Genomic DNA, 14,908 nt, shown 5'->3' with positions numbered 1-14,908 from the left:
GCCAATCTCACATGAAACCACATTGGCAGCTTCTTGGTTTTTGCATTTTCCTTTTCACATGAATTGTAGATTACTGTGCACCAATGATGGTTACTTTAAGACTGTTCAAGATATCTTTCACACTCATGCACTTTAAAGTGATTTTACGCTTGGCTTTCTCTCCCCCCCCCCCCCCCCCACTCCCCCTTGCATCCCTTCTCCCTCATCATACAGGACATGGAGGGTCATTGCTTCCCACAGTGGCAATCAGACCATGGAGGTCCTTCACTGCCCCCCACATCTCAGGTATCTGTAAGGCCCCAGTTAAGGAAAACAGTTAAGCACATGTTCAAGCCCATCCCTATTCACCAAAGCACTTATGAACAGGTTTAACTTTTACCACATGTTAAGTGCATTGCTGACTACAGATGGTCTACTGCAGGCATAGTCAATTATTTTTTGTCAAAAAGTCCAAATTTCTTGGTCAAGGTATAGTCAAGGTCCAGACTCCAGAGAAACATTTTTCACCCTGCAAGTGCCCCTGTTCAACAAACACATACAATGCTGTGTAATGTACCCAGGGCCTATTGCTTATATTTTTAGTGCATTAAACGAAAAATAAAATCAAACCACTGCATAACCTAAAAATAACCTCCAAGAAAGATATAATAAATTACATCCGAGACTTTGAGAAAGTACATAAATAAAATATCAAATAGATGGAAATATTAGTATTAAAACACGTTCAGACAACTGTTTAAGCTTTGAATTTGTTTTGAGTTTACAAAGAGTATTAATTTTGATTTTGTCAAATAAAATTATTGTAGGCATATTACCCCCCCCCACATCCAGCTTAGGGTTACTATGTTTCAAGTTCCCCAATAAAGGACACTGTTGGCCGGCGGGGAGTTGGGGAGGAGGGGAAGAGCTGAAGGGGAGAGTACAGTTCAGGGGATGCTGGAGGGGATATTTGGGTGTTGCTGGAGGAGTGTGCATGTACTGGGAGGAAGTATTGGGGGATGCAGGAGGGGGTGAATGTACTTGGAGGGGGCAATTTGTGGGGTTGCTGCAGGAGTGTGCATGTACTGGGAGGGGTATTTGGGGGATGCAGGAGAGGTGTGTGTGTACTGGGAGGGGGCATTTGGAGGTGTTGGAAGGGTGTTTGTGTACTGGGAGGTGGTATCTGGGGGGTGCTGGCGGGGGTATGTGCAGCCTCACTCTTGAGATAGGGGACAGTGTTGCTCCCTGTCACGGTGGCAAAGCGGTTGGTGCAGCCCATCAGTCTGCACCTCCCAGCAGGCCTCTCCCCCTCCCCAGGGCAGGGGGCCAGAGCCTGGCTCTGTCACTCCTCCCAGACAGGCTCTGAGGCCCCGCGGCAGGGCAGGCAGACTGGCCAAGAGGCGCTTGGCAGCTCTGCTTCCCTGATAGGCCGGGTGGCCCAGCTCCCCCCAACCCACCAATCGCCCACAACTTCCCACCACCCCAACAGCACCTGCTTGTTTGCCCACATGGCCCACTTGCCCCATCCCTGTGCTGCAGCCTGCAGGCTGGCGGATGATGGAGCTAATGGGCATTACTCCTGAGGGCATTCTGCACCAAAAAATTTAAAATTCTATGCCAAAAAATTAAAAATTCTGCACTCAATATTTTAAAATTCTGCAAATTTTATTTGTCAAACAAATGTGGAGGCTCCAGCATGGCACTGGGGAGCACAGGCCACTGGCTGCACAGAGGTGGGAGACCACTCTGCAGCTCCCTGACATAGTGCAAGGATCGGGCCTGCCCCAGAAACACACAAGAGCCCTGTCCCTCTGTGCCAGGTGCACCAGGTGTGGGCAGGCAGACTCAGCCCGGCAGGATCCAAGTATGGAGGGGCTTAGTGTGGGGGGATCCAGGTGTGGGTTGAGAGGGCTCTGTGTGGGGCAATCTGGGTGCGGGCAGGTCAGTAGGGGATCTGGGTGCAGGGAGGATCTGGATGCACAGGGGTTTTGGGGGGCGATTCTGAGTGCAATGGTAATTGGACTCTGCACGGGGGTCCAGGTGGAGGTGGTTGGAGGTCAGCGGGAGAGCAGGTGTGTGGGGGATAGAGCTCGGCGGGGGGGTCTGGGTGTGGGGGGTTTAGTGGGGAAGTCTAGATGCTGGGGGAGTGGGGTTCAGTGGGGTGGGGATCCAGGTGCAGCTGGTTGGGGCTTGGTGAAGGGGCAGTGGGGCTCAGTGGGGGAGGTTCTGGGTGGGGGGGTGAGGATCAGCAGGAGGCTCTGGATGCACGGGGGTTGAGCGGATGTGCAGCAGCACCCCGTACAGTGATTCTTCCACCTGCAGCTGAGGAACGATGGGTACAAGAAGTGGGGAGAGTTTGCAGAGCTTCCTGCAGCTGGGGGAAAAATCTGGGGGTGGGTCTGACACAGCCCCGGATGCTGTGCAGGGGAAGAGGAAGTACCATCCTCCTCAGCCCAGCCAGGACCAGTACCCAAAACATACTGCTGGGGAGGGTCGCATGACTGCTCTTGTGGCTTCCCATTGCTTCCCTGTCTGAAAGTCATTTTTCTGCAAAGTAATCTGCAGGGGACATAAATTCTGCATATGTGCAGTGGTGCAGAATTCCTCCAGGAGTAGGGAATGTACCTGCACAAGCAGCTGCCCGGGGACACTGCGCCCCGCAGCCCGGCCCACCCATCAGCCCCCTGGTGAGGGAGACCTGCGCTGGGGAGAGGGCATGGCGCAGTATGACTCCAACCATGGCTTGGCATCAGCCCATTTGACCTTTGCGGTCTACTCAAAAGTGTCTGGTAATCTGGATTTGGCCCACGGTCCACCTATTGCAGTGGTCCCCAACGCAGTGCCTGCGGGTGCCATGGCATTTATGTGCACCCACCTAATGCCCAGCAAGGGAGAGAAGCCGCGGCCCTGCACCTGACAGGGACAGAAAACTCAGGCTGCGGGCGCGGTATTCTCTGTTCCTGGCAGGCGCGGGGCCCGCCTAGTGCCCAGCAGGAGAGAGAAGCCGCAGCCCCGCATCTGCCGGGGACAGAGAACTCAAGGGCTGCGGGCGCCAGTGTTCTCTGTCCTCACGGCGTCTCTCCGGCTTCTCTCTTCTCTCTGGATTCATATATTATGTAATATTAAATATGATGATTTTCGTATTATTTAATGTACAAATACAAAATAAGCCTTGAAAAATTGTTGGCGCCCGCCACACTCTTCTGAAAACATGAGTGTGCTACTGGCCACAAAAAGGTTGGGGACCACTGATCTAGATGATACTTAGTCCTGCCATGACTGGACTAGATGACCTCTGAAGGTCCCTTCCAGTCTGATGATTCTACGATTCTGAAAACTAGGACCTTTTAAGGTTTCTCAGTTGGATACCCATAAACTGAGGCACTCAAAATCACTAGTTACTTTGCAAATCTTGATAACTTACAACAAGGTTGTTATGATCAAGGAAAAATGTAATATATGATCATGCCAAGCAGTGACCAACATACTATATTTTTCTTCCCATGTTACTGTGACATGTAGTTTGTGGTTTACCAAACAGATGTTTAAACTTTCACCATTCTAAATAGAAATAATTGATGGAGCCTTACCTTTGGGAATAGTAATCTGACAACCTAGGTCACAGTCCTGCTGCAACTGATAAAAAGCCACTTCCTGTAGTCGGGCACGCTCCAACTCCGAAAGGCTTTGAACGGGAACTGACTTCAGTCGAACACTGCGTCCTGACATGCTGTTCCACGTGAAGTCACCCTACAGGAAATCAAGTGGAAAAACATGAAGCATCATATGCACAGTTTAAACAAACATACCCTTCTCTTTTATTGGTAAAAAAACAACACAGGACCCTTTCCTTAAAAATTCACTTCTTGCACAGTCCTGACCTTTGAAATGTCATCTTTGTTTTCCCAGAATCAATTAATCTATGCAAAAAAGTAGGGCTGTCAAGCAATTAAAAAAATTAATTGTGATTAATCGCAATAATAACAACAATAGAATACCATTTATTTAAATATTTTTGGATGTTTTCTACATTTTCAAACATATTGATTTCAATTACAATACAGAATACAGAGTGTACACTGCTCACTTTACAGTATTTGCACTGTAAAAAAACAAAAGAAATAGTACTTTTCAATTCACCTAATACAAGTACTGTAGTGCAATCTCTTTATCATGAAAGTTGAACTTACAAATGTAGAATTATGTACCAAAAAAACTGCATTCAAAAATAAAACCATGTAAAATTTAGAGCATGCCAGTCCACTCAGTCCTACTTCTTGTTCAGCCAATCGCTCAGACAAAAAAGTTTGTTTACATTTGCAGGAGATAATGCTGTCCACTTCTTGTTTACAATGTCACCTGAAAGTGAGAACAGGCGTTCTCATGGCACTGCTGTAGTGGCGTGGCAAGAGATTTATGTGCCAGATGTGCTAAAGATTCATATGTCCCTTCATGCTTCAACCACCTTCCAGGGGACATGCATCCATGCTGATGACGGGTTCTGCTCGATAACAATCCAAAGCCAGTGCGGACCGACGCATGTTCATTTTCATCATCTGAGTCAGATGCCACCAGCAGAAGGTTGATTTTCTTTTTTGGAGGTTCAGATTCTGTAGTTTCCGGATTGGAGTGTTGCTCTTTTAAGACTCCTGAAAGCATGCTCCACACCTCATCCCTCTCAGATTTTGGAAGGCACTTCAGATTCTTAAACCTTGGGTCGAGTGCTGTAGCTATCTTTAGAAATCTCACAAATCTCTTTAGAATTCTCTTCTTTGCATTTTGTCAAATCTTCAGTGAAAGTATTCTTAAAATGAACAACATGGGTTGGGTCATCATCCGAGACTGCCATAACACAAAATATATGGCAGAATGCGGGTAAAACAGAGCAGGGGACATACAATTTTCCCCCAAGGAGTTCAGTCACAAATTTAATTAACTCTTTTTTTTTAAATGAACGTCATCAGCATGGAAGCATGTCCTCTGGAATGGTGGCCGAAGCATGAAGGAGCATACGAATGTTTAGCATATTTGGCACGTAAATACCTTGCAATGCCGGCTACAAAAGTGCCATGCAAATGCCTGGTTCTCACTTTCTGGTGACATTGTAAATAAGAAGAGGGCAGCATTATCTCCTGTAAATGGAAACAAACTTGTTTGTCTTAGCGATTGGCTGAACAAGAAGTAGGACTGGATGGACTTGTAGGCTCTGAAGTTTTACATGTTTGTTTTTTAGTGCAGTTATGCAACAACAACAAAAATCTACATTTGTAAGTTGCACTTTCACAACAAAGAGACTGCACTACAGTATTTGTATGAGGTGAATTGAAAAATACTATTTCTTTTATCATTTTTATAGTGCAAATATTTGTAATAAAAATATACACTTTGATTTAAATTACAACAATACAATGTATACGAAAATGTAGAAAATCATCCAAAATATTTAATAAATTTCAATTGGTATTCTATTTTTTAACAGTGTGATTAAAACTGCGATTAATCACGATTAATTTTTTTAATCACAATTAATTTTTTGAGTTAATCGCGTGAGTTAACTGCGATTAATCGACAGCCCTACAAGAAACCCAAAACAAAACAAAAACCCACCACATAATTTCTACCTGAAAACATTTATCTATTATTGTTGCAAAAACATTAGGATTCCTAAAGAACGGGGGGAGGGGAGGGGGGGGGGAAGGGGTCTTGTTTGAGCTGAGACTAGATGATCCCAATGGTAATTTCTGGCTTTATAATCTCTAAATCTTGAACACACTAGTGCGACCAGGGACAGCTGCCGGTGAGCATGATGCCCACCCCAGTTGGCAGGGCTGGGGGCATTACAGACATGCCAGAGGAGCTGCCCGCTGCGGTTCCTGGTAGAGCCCTGCAGCTCCACAGATATCCGCTTTATATCCGTGGATATCCGCATCCACAGATATACATTTTGTATCCACGCAGGACTCTACTAATAATAATGAGAAGTATTGACCACTATCTTCTCAGACTTCCTACAAAACTATCAAATGTAACTGTCTACTAGGACCAACTTCTGCCTCTGCAGAGACAGACCTTGGCAGTAGAACAAGAGCAGGTCTGCTGTGCAAGGAGGGGAATTCACACAGTGCAAGGCACAGCTCTGGGAGCGCCTCCTGTGCTGCAGACCAGGGCCATGTAGGGGAGAGGCAAAGAACAGGCCAGGAAAACTGCACATATCAACCTATTTTACTCCCATCCATCTGGGGAGGCACACTTGAAGTGATCCAGCCATTGGGTGAAGTGTCTCCTTGGAGGAGGCACCACAGCCAGCTACTGTGGACGATTCCTCTCCCCCTACCCCGAGCAGCTTCCAAGGACTTAGCTCAGTTACTCGCTGTTGAATATGTATACTTTACAAATACATATGCATGCACACTTTACTTAATTTGTTATAAAGTGTTTGTCTACATGGAGATGTTAGTGCACAGTAAGCTATGGTGTGAATTTAAAGCACACTAGCTACTCCATACTAATGCCCCAAGTGAACACTCTTCTGCACACTGAAAGTGCCTTTAGGTGGTTTAGCTTAGCACATTTCCAAGGTGCATTAAGCTAATGCACGCAAAAGGCACTCTTAGCATATGTCTACGCCTGCAGAGTTTTTGTGCTGAAAGTTTCACTGGTGATAGGGAACCGGTGAAAGTAAAGCGCTGGTTTGTGTACTCGCTTAATTCCTCAGGCATCAGAGAGTGTCTACATTAGCAGCACTTCCATTGCAGATGAGAGCAGCGCCCTAGGGCACGTATCCCACAGTGTAGCTCTCTCCATTTTGTCAATGGGTCTTCTGGGAAGGGGGCGGGGGTGATCGCGCGGCATCCTGGGTCCCTGCACAGCCTCCTCTCCGCAAACACTGATCAGCTACAGTAGCTCAGCATTGCTCCAAAGTTCCCAGGGCATTACAGGGGGAGGGGTGGATGTCTGTTTACCTGGCATCAGAGCAGCAGAGCTGCTGGCCAGAGTGGTCACCTAGGCACTGTGGGATATCCTCCCGAGGCTAAAAGCTCTGTAAAGAGGAAGAAAATGTCTTCACTTGCACATCACCACAAAAGCATCACCGGTAAGAGCTGTACGCCTCTCATGGAGGTAGCTTTCTTTCACCGCAAAAAGTCATTGTCAAGTGCAGACGCTTCCATGGTTTTTGCACAAAAAAGGGACTTTTTCCGCTTTAAATGGCAAGTGTAGACATGCCCTTAGGAGTTATGTGGTGTAGCTAGTGTACACTAGGTACTGAGGACTTTTTCCCTGCGTAGACAAGCCCAATTGAAGTATTGCCCAAAGTGTGCTAGACATTTTCTAAATACAGGAGAGGACAAGCTAAAAAGGCAAAGGATACAACATAGAAGGAAAGTGATCAGGGTGGTGATAGGACATATCTTGTTAGTTGTAAAATTTTTCTGTTGATTTTTTTTAAATCTTAAGCACACTGAAACCCCATCTCTATATCCTCCACCCATGAATCACCTCATCTCCCTCCATAACTCACATCTCCTACCAGTCCCCAGCTTCAATTATATTTTCCTTATGGCCCTTCAACCAACATTCAACCCATTTTCTCCTCATAAATGAGCAGTTTGTCAGAAAAATCAATAAAAAACCAGAGTAGATGACTTACTTAGCATAAGGAAGACATGTGCCTAACTCCACTTTCTGCTTTTGAAAATCTGCCATCCTTCCCAAGTTCATTGTAAATATTATCCGAACCTCGAGCATAGCCTTTTAATAGGAAACCAGTTTCCATTTTGCAAAGATGTTTCGAACAAATTTCTATTATGGGTAAAATTTCTGAAAGTACTTAGGAGACTGAGTGCCTACATTACTACTGAAAATTTTATCCTACATCTTTTAACCTCTCCTCCACATCCGTGCCCTGTCCCCCATCCTCCCAAGTCAATGTAGGCAATCATTAACCTAAGTCCTGATTCTTAGAGCCCTGTGTGGATGAAAAAATTGTATCTGCATCTGATCTGCAAACATGGTGCGCGGATGTAAAGTGGATATCTGCAGATTTGCAGGGCTCTAGATATAAAATTTAGATCCGCATCCATCCGCGATCCGCAAACCTGGTCTGCGGATAGCTGTATCTGCGGATGCGGATATCCGCAGATATGAAGCAGATATCTGCAGATTTGCAGGGCTCTAGTGATCCTGTTCACTCTCACTGACAAATTCTTCAAGTGATCCAGGATCAGGATTTAAGTTATTAATTACCTACAGCGACAGATTGTGGGTTTAAAACATGTAGCAGGTGCAACCACCAGGAATCTGAGGTGTGCACAGAGTGCCGGATATGGCCCCTAGTCATATTAGAAACTATAAATAATAATTTTGATGTAAGATTGGAATGATGATTTTATACTACAGCATTATTGTAATAGGGAATGGCTTTACTCCCTGCCATTTTTATGTTACAGGGTATACAACAAAGACTGTTACTATTAGCTGTACTTTTAATTAGTCATTTGTTCAAGTCCACTTGTGATACTTAAGATCAAAAGCAATTATGCCGGTTTGGTTTTTCTCCTGAACTAGCAATGCTTCGCCGACCGTAGTAGTGTTTAGAAGTGTATTCACTGTAAAAGAATTAAATATTTTTGCACATTATAAAAATTATATTGTGGAAAACATGGCACATGCTAGATATAGTGTTACATAGTTTTAACTTTCTTTCCTTAATTACTTCTATAAGCTTGGTAAACTAAGTATACAACTGCCACTTTGTAAACCTTTCACTTACATTGGTAATTTATTTCAAATCCTTCTAAAATTGTTTCCAGGCCTCTCAACCATAGCAACTTTAGATTTTGACAGTTTATAGTCCCCCGACTCAGCTTTCTCGTTTGTACATCTAATCCCTCTTTTCCTCACTTTCCAGTTGTTGCCATTTGTATGGACCAATAAAAATACATAAAAGAAAGCAATTAATTCCAGTACAACTTTAGTCCTACCACGTAAAATCAGTATACTAGACGTAAAATAGGAAGCGAATGAAGAATTAAGAAAAGGGAGGAGTAAATATCACTAAATGTCCATTATAGCACTAAATGAACATTAAGGACCAAATCCTCTGTCCCACTGGGTACTTAAAGCTATCGTAAGTTTTTCCTTTTGGGATTCTCCAAGTGTGCAGGAATGACTGGGTGGTGTAAAGGTGGTGGTCTTTTTTGATATCACGCTCTCTTAGCTTCCCCCTGCATAGGGGGCAATGAGGAATGCTCAGAACTCTGGGTATCCCCTGGGAGCTGTTACAAGCTGGTGCAACTTAGAGCACTGAGGCTGCTCTTGATTGCGCAGGGTGCCATACTGTCCCCAGCACAGCGGGAGATCAAGGAATGATGGAAACTCTTCTGAATGCTGAGACTGCATTATAATAATAAAATGTGGGAAACTAAGGGATACTACATAGCCCAGAAACAGACCTGGTTAAAAGTCTGAAAACCAATACAGTAAGCACTGGTACTCTTAATTATTATTCAATATGAAAGTCTGACTTTACTAACGACTCCAACAGACAGGGTGAAATCCTGACCCTGTTGGAAGTCAATAGCAAAAATCCTATAGACTTCAATGGAGCCAGTGTTTTACCCACAAAATTTAACATTGTGTTATAAACATCCTAGTACAGAGTCTCCCATTATGATCAGAGTTTTTGCAATCAATACCTTTCTTATGACATTATTACATTTTGAAGTTCTGTGCTGATATTGATTTATCTCACCCTATGGAGCTACATAAATATTTTACCTAAACACAATACACAGACTAATATTTTGTACATTCTGGTAGGGAAATCTATCAGATTTGGCAAAAGATCACACTTTACAATCTATTGTTTTAGTTGTCAATAGTTTTCAAACAGTAATTAGTTTGAATGTGACAATTTTAAAATACACACACACACACACACACACACACACACACACACACACACACACACACAGAGTTATCTTCCTCTCTTGGTAAATGCTCTGAACTGCCAACTGGAATCAGATGAACACAGGATACACGTTGCTAAGTTCTGCATAGCAAGACAACATGTGTAGAATACTGGAATGCTGACATCACCCACAGAGGAGAATGAATTCACACCCACACCAGAAATACATCACTAAGCAAGATGATACGACCCAGCCCCAGGGTAGATAAATATCATAGTTGTTGGCTTTCATTCATCAGGAAAAAAGTGTCCCACTAACATTAGTATAAGGATAAAGAAGGGATTTGGGAGCATACTCCCAGAGGTTATAGTAGCCCAGACAAGGGGAAAAGTGATTTCCCACTGTCTTTGTCAATGATTTCCCGAAGTCATCAGACTGCCCCGAATTGTTTCTTCAAGTTTATAAGTAAAAACATTTTCATCACAGAGGGCAATTATGGGCTAAATGCATAATTGAGAAGTTTTCTGATATGATCCTTCCATTTCCAGACAAAACTGTTTATGGTGTAAAATAGATACAGCCTGTATCTACTACTGTTAAGCCTTAGCATAAAGATAATTCAAGGTTTCTGAAGACTCCATCTGAACTGACCAAATATTTGTGACCCTCTTGTCGGATCTAATATTTGTTTATAATAATAAATTTCAAAACAATGATCAAATTCAACAAAGCTGGCTCAACCAGGAAAGCTCATTGCAGTAGATGGGAGAATTCATCTCTTCATAGGGCAGCCCCCTGCTTTGAATGGTTATTCATCATTATTATCTGAGTCACTCTTGTAACAACGGAATTGATGTTTTTCAATACATCAAAGCTGATACATTATCTGACGTCAATTTTCTTAAGCTTGAATCTGGTCCTATACAACTAAAGCACATACTTTACTTTCAGAACAAGAGAGAGTGGTCACCATTATGAAAGTCAGTATTTATCAATCATCTCCAAACAGGGGTATCTGAGATACCACTGTTATGTCTTTACCTACAGGAAAACAGCCATAGTGTCTTAGTCTACATTACCACGTTGCTCAGGGGTATGAAAAAACACCCCCCTGAGTGACATAAGTTACATCGACAGAAGCGCCAGTCTAGACAGTGCTATATCGGTGGGAGAGTTTCTCCCGCTGACATAGCTACTGCTGCTCATGGAGGTGGTTGAGCTCTCTCCCGTTGGCATAGAGTGGCTACATAAGCAATCTTACAGCAGTACAGCTGCACACTGTACACTCGCTAGTTTAGACATGGCCTTAGATCCCCTCTGTTTAGAAGGTGTTGGCAAATGTTGAATTTTTAATGGCACTCTTCTGTCTATATATAATTGGGTAATAGTTCTTTATTAAATGTCGAAGTGTTGAAGTTTCCATTTTAAAATGTTAGTAATGTGAACTCTTCAACCTCTGTGGGTCCTGGCTCACCATAAGAACGGCCCTACTGGGTCAGAACAAAGGTATCCTGTCTTCCGACAGTGGCCAGTGCCAGGTGCCACAGAGGGAATGAACAGAACAGGTAATCATCAAGTGATCCATCCCCTGTCGCTCATTTCCAGCTTCTGGCAAACAGAGGCTAGGGACACCATTCCTGCCCATCCTGGTTAATAGCCACTGATGGACCTATCCTCCATGAATTTATCTAGTTCTTTTTTGACCCCTGTTATTGTCTTGGCCGTCACAACATCCTCTGGCAAGGAGTTCCACAGGTTGACTGTGCGTTGTGTGAAGAAATGAGAAACCATATGAGAAATACTGACATAACAAATTCTGCTTGTTCAGAAATTTGCTTGAATACCTTTGTGCCCCGACACCACTGATAACATGGTCTCAACTCTGGAGACAGTATTGGTTGGTTATTGCTGCTTGTACAGCCAGCAGAAGACGAACACATTTTGTGGCTTAGTGGACATAGCAAGACCGGTGCCCACTTTTTTGGTTTTTAAACTTTTTCAGTGATGGGGTAAGATTTAAAAAAACAAAACAAACAAACAAACAAAACCCTAAAACTAAATTTAGAATATGGGGGGGTTAATCAGGTTAATTTTAGCTATATAAAATGTGAGGCCTAAATAATCTGAGCAGCATTCTACTAAATAAATACAATTAGCTTTACTTGTCCTGGAGAAGTAGTAAAACTGGTAGAAAATGTGATGCCTCTGGATCAGGAAGGAAGAAGGTACCTTTGTTAGTTATTGGCAGATATTTTAAAATAAATGTGGATAATGCATAAGGTGAGATATTATTACTGCAACTTTGCATACAATAAGAAGTTACAGGATGGTTGCATCAAAGGCTGCATAAGAATATAAGAACGGCCCTACTGGGTCAGATCAAAGGTCCATATAGCCCAGTATGATGTCTTCCGACAGTGGCCAGTGCCAGGTGCCACAGAGGGAATGAACAGAACAGGTAATCATCAAGTGATCCATCCCCTGTCGCTTATTCCCAGTTTCTTGCAAACAGAGGCTAGGGACACCATTCCTGCCCATCCTGGCTAATAGCCATTGATGGACCTATCCTCCATGAATGTATCTAGTTCTTTTTTTAACCCTATTATGGTCTTGGCCTTCACAACATCCTCTGCCAAGGAGTTCCACAGGTTGACTGTGCGTTGTGTGAAGAAATACTTCCTTTTATTTGTTTTAAATGTGCCTATTAATTTCATTTGGTGACCCCTCGTTCTTGTGTTATGAGAAGTAGTAAACAACACTTCCTTGTCTACCTTCTCTACACCAGTCATGATTTTATAGACCTCAATCATATCTCCCCTTAGCTGTCTCTTTTCCAAGCTAAAAAGTCCCAGTCTTATTAATCTCTCCTCATACAGAAGCCATTCCATACCCCTAATCATTTTTTTTTTTGCCCTTTTCTGAACCTTTTCCGATTCCAATATATCTTTTTCAAGATGGGGCAGCCACATCTGCACACAGTAGTCGAGATGTGGGCGTACCATGGATTTATATAGAGGCAACATATTTTCTGTCCTATTATCTATCCCTTTCTTAAATATTCCCAGCATTCTGTTCGTTTTTTTGACTGCCGCTGCACATTGAGTGATGTTTTCAGAGAACTAGCCACAATGACTCCAAGATCTTTCTTGGAGCAAGAAGTATGATCTCCAATATTACTATATTCAGTGGGGAAGAATTGGCAACCCATACAAACAGGACCTAGCTAACCTGCTTTTATCATATGTGTGCACAATATTGCCAAAAACAAGTTTTAAAAGTCATGAGATTTTAAAATTAGTACATTTAGAGTTCTTTATTTACTTTCAGGCTTTTGAGCCTAAGGGTTCATGTTTTCAAGTTTTTATCTGCAATCACCTGGATTAGAAACTTAAATTTTTAAACAAAATGAAAGCTGAGATTTTCATGTAATCTCATGACTCCAAGAGTTGGGCCTTTAAAAAAAAATCAAATATCACAAGACTCACAATAAGATTGGATGAGTTAGCAATGTGTATGTACTGCTGTGTGTATTTATATACAGGGATATCTGTGCACTGTTCACGCATCTCTATTTAGCAGAACAAATTTATAAATGAAAACAATCTGCATTTGCCAATTTAGTCCCTGCTATAACTCAGTTGCATTAAAAACGATTATAGCTACACTTTTTCTCCTACCTGATCCATTACAATAAAATGTTGGATCACTCAACTTTTTAGCAACCTTTGAAGCTTCTTTGTACTGTATCAGCGACAGCTCCCCTGATTCAAAACAATACTTTATGTAAAATCTGCCATTGTTTAAAGAAAAGACCTTTGGACTTAAAATAAAAATTAATTTGTTGGTCAAATGAAAAAGCTATAGTGCTAATCTATATGCTAGGGCTGGCTGGAAAACAATTCTGTTTTGTGAGGGGGTGGAAAAAAACTGATTCCAAAATTTGTTTTTCTTCTATGGCAGAACAAAAATGAGACCTTCTGAAATTTTTTGCAAAAAAGCACAAGTGCAAGAGATCCACCCCAAGTGCCCGGTAGTTCAGGCACTTGCCTGGGATGTAGGGAACCCAGGTGCCTGCTATGATTCAGGAAGAATAGAGACTTGAACCTCCCACCTCTCGAGTGAGTGCCCTAGCAACCAGGCTATTCTGGTGTCTCTTGCATTCTCATCTGTGACCTGAGAAACCTTCCTGACAACATTTTTGTTGAAACCAGTATGTTTCACAAAACACAGTGGTTTCAACAAAAGAGCATTTTTTGATGGGAAAAAGTTTCATTAATTTTTTAACTAGATCTACTGTGCCCCAACATTATAGGTTATGCATTCCATCCAGACTGGATTTCTGCAATGCCCTGTAAATGTGACCAATTTTGAAGATAACTGGAAACTTCAGCTTGAAAGGGTACATGGCTACTCACTTACACTACTTCTCATAAGGAGCATATTATATCAGTTGCTCCGCAGTTGACTAGCTTCAAGTTTGTTTCCAGCTGCAACTGAAGTCTGCAATTTCTCTCCGAAAGATTTTAAGTTTTGCTGACCTTCAGGCCTGTTGCAGGGTCTATCTATTGCATCAGGCTTTCCTCTGAGTTGCGGGAGTTTTGAGGGAGGTTTTTATGATAAGGGGAGTTTTCTTTGAGTCCATTTGAGTTTCTGTTGTTATTCACTCATGTTACAATTATTTTACAACAGATGTACAGTAGAGATACCTAGAACTGGTAACAGGCATACTTCATACATTGAAAAATAAATAAATACCTCTTACAGATGAAGAATTTTTCAACTCATGTGCTACATAACTGCTCCACCCATTCATCTTTGTTTCACAGACTGTTCTCACACCTATACTGCTCATGCGTTCTCTCTCCTTCTCACATCCCCCCAACCTGCCCTGTCCCGCTCATTGATTTATAAAGTAAGAGGCTCTTGGATAACAACTCAGAATTGTAACACTCTGAGTAGTCAGGTGCAACCTTTTGACAAGGACCCAATGTATTCCAATATTTGGCACTGCCATATCT

The 14,908-nt window shown here is 42.8% G+C and overlaps 1 protein-coding gene across 1 annotated transcript in view; it reads right to left on the bottom strand.

The window, feature by feature from the left end:
* The window catches only part of ARHGAP6 (Rho GTPase activating protein 6), a 510,221-nt gene that overhangs the window by 102,710 nt on the left and 392,603 nt on the right, over nt 1–14,908 (bottom strand). Inside the window, exon 2 of the mRNA XM_065416311.1 lies at nt 3,570–3,729. Coding sequence (XP_065272383.1) covers nt 3,570–3,729 — 160 coding nt within the window. The remainder of the gene's footprint in view (nt 1–3,569; nt 3,730–14,908) is intronic.

Source organism: Emys orbicularis, chromosome 1 (assembly GCF_028017835.1).
Source record: "Emys orbicularis isolate rEmyOrb1 chromosome 1, rEmyOrb1.hap1, whole genome shotgun sequence".
Classification (NCBI taxonomy): domain Eukaryota; kingdom Metazoa; phylum Chordata; order Testudines; family Emydidae; genus Emys; species Emys orbicularis.
This window is presented reverse-complemented; position numbering and strand designations above follow the sequence as displayed.